This window comes from Epinephelus moara, chromosome 17 (genome assembly GCF_006386435.1).
Source record: "Epinephelus moara isolate mb chromosome 17, YSFRI_EMoa_1.0, whole genome shotgun sequence".
NCBI lineage: Eukaryota > Metazoa > Chordata > Actinopteri > Perciformes > Serranidae > Epinephelus > Epinephelus moara.
Genome location: NC_065522.1, coordinates 33,557,210 through 33,565,850, shown reverse-complemented (window position 1 = coordinate 33,565,850; position 8,641 = coordinate 33,557,210). Strand labels below are relative to the sequence as shown.

Below are 8,641 nucleotides of genomic sequence, written 5' to 3'. Positions count from 1 at the left end.
AAACACCTCTTCCTCAAGAAAACGGCTGTCCCACGAGTAGAGAGAGCTACAGACACAGTGGAGCAAAGCTCGTGACGTCACACAGCCCAGAGGTAAGGGAAATGCTTAGTATGCTATTTACAGAGATAGCACTGGCGATCTGAACCGGTCAGTGGTGAAAAAAAGCACTTTTAATGAGCAAACTTATACGGGACGCATTTGCCCCCGTTACCGCTTTAGCTCGTTTCGCGGCTGCCGGCTGCATCCGTATCCCTCAATACTGAACCAATTTTAGAACGAGTGGTACCCATGAATCATACGCACACATACACATGGGGAAATAGGGCCCAGGTTGAAAAATACCGAAGTTGTCCTTTAAACATACAACTGCACGTGCAGTTTTCAGTGCAAGCAAGCACACACATACATTTCCTTCTGAAAATATTGCTTTGAAAGGTTATTTTCTCAGAATAAATCCACTGTGTAAACACACCAGTCTCAGTGAAACGATAAAGTAACTGCACATGTGGCAGTAATGTTGGTAAAATCTTTAATTTTAATTAATTGACAGATCATAATTTGTCTATAAAACATTAAAGACTGGCATGGTGATTCTTTTGTTAATTAATCAAACACTACCTGCAAATTGCTTGTCACCGTTGCCTCGACTACCAAACTTGGTGATGAGCTTGCCGGTCAGCTGGAAGATGAAGACAGTGCACGCCTTGTTGTCAACCACGATCACATGACCGTTCTGGTCCACGGACACGCCCTTTGGCCCCATGAGTCTGCCGGAGCCAAGCTTTGTCTGATGGACACCAACAAGAGGGAAGAACCATTCAACAAAACACGAGACATGTGAGTTTGAACAATTAGTTCATCTGCATCATAAAACTGTACCAGCATTAACAAGTCTTTATAAAGTAAAGTACGAGTTACATTTCTACACTGACGTCCAGTCATATAAAATGAACTAAAATAATCAAACACTAAGTAACCTTTCATCTCTTCACAGCTCAAAGCCACATCGCTCTACCTACCTTGAACTTGCCCTCGCCAGAGAAGATGCTGACCCACTTGTTGTCGTAGTCGGCAATGATGATGTCACCGCTGGGGTGCACGGCCACGCCTGTGGGACGCTGGAGTTGCCCCGGCGACCGTCCCCGCACCCCAAAACGACTCTTGAATTCCCCCTCGTTGGAGAAAATCTGGAGCGGGGGGGGGGACACTTGTGAGGATCTTCATGTACATGAGGCATACCTTAACTTATAAACCAAAAAGTCTGAACCTCAAACAGCCACTTGAAGAAGTGAAGAGCGGACAAAACGTGCTCTACCTGGACACACTGATTGTTGCTGTCAGCTATCAGTATCCTGCCAGTGGAGGAGGCAGCCACTCCTTGAAGGTTGGTAAACTCTCCTTTATTCCGTCCCTTTGTTCCTAAAGAAAGCAGGAAAAGTAAAATAAAACCACTGGTCACATAGGCCTTTCTTACAAGCTATAAATCCTTCAGCTTCACTAGCTGTATATAGTTGAATGAATGTCCCACCGATCCTGAAGATAAGGTCGTCCTCTATAGGGTTCTGGGTTTTGCGTCGTGGGGTGCCCAAGGCGCTGCTGGCCCTCTTGGAGCCTTTTTTCTTCTGGCCGGGTGACTTCCCACGTCTCTTCGCCCCATCAGAGGAGCCCGTGGACGGGGTGGCGTAGGCTGCTGAGTTGGTTGCTGTGGTGGTGGAGGGAGACACCTGGAGAGACAATGATGAAGGGAACATACATGTGACAGGGCATTCAGTGCAGTCGTATGCATAGCAATGAAAGTGAGGATGGTAAGATAGCAAGTTAGCAAGAGGTTTGACAGGGTGATGGACCCATTTTTCTGCAACGCTTTGGTTAGTTTTGGTTTGGAGCAAGAGGGGATTATCCCATGGAAGGAGGTGGGCCCCCATTGCCTCCTGTGAAAGTTGCTCAGTGGTGCATGAAGCCAAAATGCATGGTATGAAATAACATGGATTGTTCATATAATGGGGCATGTAGAGCAGTCGCACCAAAGACAGCCAAGCATCTAACTCCTGACTTGAGTGGTGATAAAAATGATAAAGATGGCGAAGAGTACGGACTTGTTATTGCTCAGTCTCGTGTGGCTGAACGAATGACATTACAACATGTCTCCGTAATGTTAGTACCTACACACAGCCTTCACCCACCTCGACTTCGGTCTCTGAGACCCTGTTGACGGTCAGTTTGAAGGGACTTCCTTTAATGTGCTGGTCGTACAAACGGAGAGCCAACGAGAAGTCGCCCTCCTTCGGCACTGTGTACACAAACTCATAAGTCCCATTCTTGTGGTCCACTATTTCCCCGTCCACTATGCTGCCATCTGGTGTGAAGACCTGGATCAACACATTGGAAACACTTTCTAAGTTTCTGCGGATGGATCCACAGAATTTTATTTGAGTGTGGGTGTAAAAGGAACCTCAGCTGACAGGATCGCATTGCCACTCTTGCAGGCTCCCCCTGACTTGTCTCTTGTCACTATGGTAACCGAGGCAGGATGTCCCACAATGCACTGCTCCAGGCCAGCACCCATGGCTTCACTCTGGCTTGCCACCGCACTGAGGAAGAGGAGGAAGAAGAGGATGGTCAAATGCAAAAAATGCTTTCACAGTATGATCCTGAATGTTTAGTGAGGTCACAGTCTCACCTGGTCGTGACGATGGTCCCCAGGTTGTGTATGGACTTCCTCAGCCCGTCTGTCTCCATCACCAGATCCAGCTGGTCGTTCTCCTCCGGCTGACACGGCAGACCGAGGCCGGCCAGCTCCCCTAGCCTCTCCTTCAGCTCCTGCTCCACCTGAAGGCTCGCCACACACGCCTCCCCAGCCAGAGCCTCCTCCGTCTGGGTACAGCAGGCGGTGATGTCCCCCTCTCCCCGGACAAGGCTGTCCATCTGAGCCTGGAGGACCTGGACACGGATGACACATATGATGATGCTTTTTGCTTTGTGAAGCAGCCCACTGGCAGGAGAGGCTACTTTCTTAACCATAGAAGAGTGAGGGTTCTCAAAATGAACAATTATTTAATTAGTTCTCTAAAATCTTGTCAAACACGAAAACATGCGTGCACCTTCTGTTTGAGTCCGTATGTGACCTCCAGCTCCATTAGCAGAACACTCTTCCGGACATCCAGCTGCTTGTGCAGATCCTCGAAGCTTGACTGGATGTCCTCTTCGATGGAAGCTCTCTGATTGCTCAGCTGTTGGAGGATCTCCTTGACGAAGGACAGGGCGTCTGAAATCTGAGGGAGTCTGGAGAGGAAAAAATAGAGAGACGTGAGGACTGTCACTTTGCCACAGTGTGTCCTTGTTGCTCTGTGGTCCTGCATTTCCCTGCATGTCCACCAGGTGTCACCTTCTCACCTTCTCTCAATTGACTGTGTCTCACAGGTTATTCCTGCCTGTGTGTTCCCACAGGTGGAATGTAACTAAGTACATTTACTTGAGTACAGTTTTGAGTTATTTGTACATTTTAGTCTTCTACATTTATGTAACAGGTATTTGCAGATTGAGACTTTACATACACATTTGTTTTCAGGTTGTCCGTCCAATCCTTGCAAAATCTCAAGAACGCCTCAAGGGAATTTCTTCAAATTTGGCATAAAGTTTGACTTGGTTTCAGTGATAAACTGGTTAGTTTTTGGTGGTTATAGGTCAAAGGTCAAGGTCATTGTGACCTTGTCTGTCTCATTTTCAATTCAATTCATTTTATTTATAAAGCCCAATATCACAAATCACAATTTGTCCCAGAGGCTTTATAGCGGACCCTTCAACTCCCCAAAAAACCCTTTAACGGGCAAAGAAATGGTAGAAAGCTCAGGAAGAGCAACTGAGCATGATATCTCAAAAGCACCAAGAGGGAATTTCTTCAAATTTGGCACACTTGGACCTTGGACTGAAGAATAAACTGATTAGAATTTGGTGCTCAAAGGTCAGTGTGACCTAACAAAACATGTTTTTGTCCATAACTGAAAAATTCATTCACTAATTCTGACCAAACTTGACACAAATGTCTAACAGGATGAAATAATGAAGGTCAAAAGGTCAAAGGTCAGCTTGACTGTGACATCATCATGTTTTAAAGTCATATCTCAGGAACAGAAGGGGAAACATTTGGTCAGATACTTCTACCTGTTCTGGACGACGCCCAGCCTCTCCTGCAGGCGGCTGCGGTGCTCCTCCAGGGCCTGGCTGAGGGGCACCTTTGGGTGCTCCTCATGGTCCGACACACAGTCCTCACACAGCGCACACTCGCAGGCCGAACAGTACAGGTCTGCCACCTGCAGATGAAAAGAGGAGGACAGAGGATACAGTTAAAGGGAGACACTGCAGACATTAATAAAAGTGATTATTTGTCTTTGATTAGTTTAATTACTGTTACTGAGGTGAGTGACACAAACCCAACAGGTCCTGACACATCAACAGGCTGTTTTGTGAAGCTTCAGGTTCAGTTTGTGTCCATGTTTTTTAATGTCATTTATTAAGAAGTTTTTTGGGGGAGTTTTTCTTTATCTATGAGGATCCTAAGGACAGAGGGATGTCACATGCTGTAAAGCCTCTGAGGCAAATTGTAATTTGTGATATTGGGCTTTATAAATAAAACTGCGTTGAAATTAAATTCAAATGTATTTATTTATCATCACTGCATGTCACGTGTAGCCAGCCAGTATCCGTCAGATTTGAATGACATAAAGCAAAAGTATTGCCAATATAGGTCGGACAGTAAAGGTGTACTATGCAGGATGGTCAGTTACTGTTTGAGTTTGGCGTTGGCTGTAACTTTCATTCTTTTCATTTTTGAACTCTCGTTTGGCATTTCAATTTTTCTTTACGCTGTGTCTCTTGGATGCCTGCTGCTTACAGTCTGACACCTGGCGGCGACCTTTCTATAAAGTCCTGGTGACACCTGAGCGCTGCAGGGACACACGCCCATAAATGTCCCAAACATAGAAAATAAGAAGAAAAGAAGAAAGTCAGACAGACGACAGAATCGCTGTAGAAAACTACACCGCCACACACTGAGAGTGGGTCATGAGTAAAGAGGCATTACTGCTGTTTGAGTCTGTTCTTTGTTTTTCAGGAAAATCCTGTATAATTTATCTTTGATCAAAAAATATTCTCATTGTGCTTGTGTACTGAGATGCAAGGTCGCGGTAGAGTGGTGCTGTAAGGGCTGGGTGATAATACAAACTTAACCAACATTAACCAAACACTAGGTGACCATATGCCTTGTCTCTCTGAACAGACTCTCTCAGTGTGTCAGTGTGTGGATGCTGAGCTGTTTCTGTTACATGAATCCATCACTGTAATTATGTGTCAGGTTAAGCTAGTCAGGCTTGAACATACTTCATGAGTTGAACGTCCACAGACAGCTACAGCCACGCAGATGCACAAGCAATTCTATTCCTAGTACAGTTGAGGGGAGGCGAGCTTACCGTCCTCCTACTGTCGACATCAGGTGAAAGTGAAACTAAAAAGATCCCGACTGGGTTTGGAGTGAATTGTTTGGGTGCAGACAACACAAACGTGCGCATGCACTAGACGTGCTCATGACGACAGAACGTTGTTTGCACAAATTGTTTAACTCTTGAAATACAAATAGGTTCGACACAGAGGAAAGAAACTGATCCCTTTTCTTTGGTATCAATCTTATTGACGCCATTATCGATCTTCAAAATGAAACTGTAGTGTCAATAGTATTGATATTTTAGGACCGATCCGCCCACCCCTACCTGCTACCCACCCTGAACCCAACAGGTTCTGACAAAGTAGCGAGTTTCAGGTTGATTGACCATGTTTGTTTGTTTGTTTGTTTTTCTTACAGTCAGTAATAAAGCAAAAGGGTAAGGGTACCAGTCCAGTTCAGCTGGCTATGGTCTCATGCAGGCCTGGGTTCTGGTCTCAGTTTTAGCCCGGTGCAGAACCCAGAGTTATGGAGCAAACAATCTAATTTTTGTGCTTGTTTGGTTTCAGAATTTAGATATTTGTAATCAAAGAGAAAAAGACAAATAGTGCTGGACATGTCATGACAAGAACTGAAAATTACTTTTAAGGTTTTCGACACTAATGCGGCACAACCCAGTCGCCAGGAAAAATGCTGGCTTTTTCAACACCCTGTGGTTACCATCCGATTAGGTTTAGGCGCAAAATCCATTCAACTATGGTCTGGTAAAGATGATGTTTTGGCTTGAAACACCCGGTTTTTGGGGCACAATCCCGGCAGGAAAACGCAGTGATGTCTTGGTCAAAGAAAATTGCTTTACGAGCCCCAACTCCAGCTGGAAAAACTGCAACCAGTTGCTGAAAAAAACGCAAGTTTGGGTACTGATAAGCTGTTGACTCGCTAAAGAACAACCAGTTTTGTTGTTTGGTTGGTCTTGAACGGTGGTCTGCAGCTTGTCAGCCATCTCGCTCAGGTGTCACACCATCCACCATCTCCTCCTGACGACAAAGTCAGCTCATATTTTATGTCACTTTAGGAACGTTGTTGTGATATGTGTGAATGTGTGAATGCAACATATTTGTGGTTTGCAGAAACGTACAATGCAACATTTTCTTCTGGCAACTGGGCTGATTATGCACTGGCTTTGGCTTGTTGTCGTGTGCAACATGAAAGATAAATCTGTGGCAGAAACTGCAACACCTGAGTCGTTTACAGCTGATATAATGTTGCCATGTATGCGGGGCGTGCACAGGTTATTACCACACACAGGAAGCAGAGGGAAAATGAAAGCACTGAATAATGAGGAGCTGCATCCCTACCTTCCCTGCATGTTGGGGGCAGGCGTTTTTGCCGGGCGGAGCCTCCAGGACGGTGCACTCCTCACTGCTGCTATCTGGGGAGTGTTGGTGGGCCTCCATCTGCAAGTGGCAGCCTGGTGGGGGTGAACCTCCGAGCACACCCCTTACTCCAGACTGCAGCCAGGGGAAGGGGCTGGATGTTCAGATCCAAGGTTTTCCTACTGTCTGTTGGAGATGTTAGCGTCTGTAAATGCCTTGTCTCACACTTTATTCCATCACCCCGTTGAGAGGACAGGGCAAAACATTCAGATGTGCTCCTTATGATGCCTCCTGGAACATAATGGATCTTGGGAGAGGCATGACTTTTGCTGTCAAAGTTGAATGATATCAGCCAAGAGGACAGGTTTTGTCTATGTAGCCCTTTCCTGTAGAACTGTTCCACACAGCAGCAAGACAAGAGTGCTGGGAAATCAGATGTAGGTCTTGTGTTTGTTCATTTAGTGGACAATCATCCACTTTGGTCAGAGCTTCATCTCTTTGCTGCAACGTTGCAGGGCTCAACCTTTAGACATGCCCTTTATTTGAGTTTGTGATTATTCCATTACATTCCTGCTGGGCACAGAAGGAGCCTGGCATACAAAACTCCACAAATTTTCCCTTTAAAAAACATCCTTCTGAGTCCACGTGTGATCTACTCCAGAGCAATAAATGTCTCTTGAAACACCAAAAAGAGGAGGAATTATAGTCCAATCCAGACCTTGGTGTTGATTTAAATCACAGGGGGTTCAAACGGAGGACAGCCTGGGGAGGAAAGAGAGGGATGAGGATTAGGTGGAACAGCAGATAAACATGGATAAACACTTCTGCTCTTAACTCTGCGTCATGTGTGATAGCTTTATGATTTAAGTCAGTATTTACAGTTTGGTTCTGCAAACACAATTTCATAGACAACTAGAAGGGCACTTGGAGAGTGCAGGCCAAATGCCCCATCTTGAAATGTTAACAAACTTGAAAAATAATTAGTGTATCCGCCCCGTGATTCAAATCCACCCCAAGATTTAATGGGTTCTTTCTTGGCCAGTTCTGCACCCTTCTGCCAAGTTTCATGAAAATCAGGTCAGTAGTTTTTCCATAATCCTGCTGACAAACAACCAAACAAACAACTGAAAACCAACTTAGCGAAGTAACAGGACGAGACAATGTGACACATGAGAAAAGTGAAATGAAACGTACGAGACTAAAGCTCTGACTGCATAGAGGTGAACGGGAAAACCCCAAACTGTTCTGTCATGATTCGCTACAGGGGCGAGGAAATAAAACCCGAACAGCCAATCAGAGTGATCTCTCTCACCGACAAGCTCCGCCCGCCGATTCAACATGCTCAATCAGCCGAAAAGCCGAAGCCAAAGTGCCGACGGTGCGGGACACACCGCAAAAACTAGGCCGACAGACGCTCACCGACGGCCCAACTTTGGTCGACGGCTGACCATCAGCTTGGTGTGTCAGGACCTTAAGAGCTAATGCATGTGTGTTAACAACAAGAAAGCAATATTGAGCAGATATGGTGAGTGACTACAAACAACCCAACTTTATTGTTGGTCACAGCCACAGTTGCTGACCTTTAACCTGGTCACCAGAGTGACGTCCCCTCATCATTTATAACAATGGAATAAACACACACACACATCCCCGTCAGTCGTCCCCACTATAGGCATGCCCATATGTTGTTTCCAGGTGGCGCATCAGATCGCTGCACACCCCTAATTAACTCCCAGATGGTACACTCTGAAATGAGGAACGTATGCAGCAGGTCCAGGGACAGATGGTACGATCCACAGATGGGGGGAGGTGGGGGGGGGGGGGGGGGGGG

General features: G+C 45.9%; 1 protein-coding gene across 2 annotated transcripts in view; it reads right to left on the bottom strand.

Annotated features, from left to right (window-relative positions):
• LOC126404562 (tripartite motif-containing protein 2-like) overlaps positions 1-8,641 on the bottom strand; it is a 25,416-nt gene that overhangs the window by 6,796 nt on the left and 9,979 nt on the right. For both annotated transcript variants that reach the window (XM_050067855.1, XM_050067854.1), the window contains 10 exons: positions 6,793-7,572; positions 4,162-4,310; positions 3,102-3,282; positions 2,681-2,940; positions 2,453-2,591; positions 2,184-2,369; positions 1,529-1,724; positions 1,316-1,419; positions 1,020-1,187; positions 619-787 (listed from right to left, as the gene is read on the bottom strand). In XM_050067855.1, coding sequence (XP_049923812.1) covers positions 619-787; positions 1,020-1,187; positions 1,316-1,419; positions 1,529-1,724; positions 2,184-2,369; positions 2,453-2,591; positions 2,681-2,940; positions 3,102-3,282; positions 4,162-4,310; positions 6,793-6,891 — 1,651 coding nt within the window. In that variant the 5' untranslated portion in view covers positions 6,892-7,572. The remainder of the gene's footprint in view (positions 1-618; positions 788-1,019; positions 1,188-1,315; positions 1,420-1,528; positions 1,725-2,183; positions 2,370-2,452; positions 2,592-2,680; positions 2,941-3,101; positions 3,283-4,161; positions 4,311-6,792; positions 7,573-8,641) is intronic.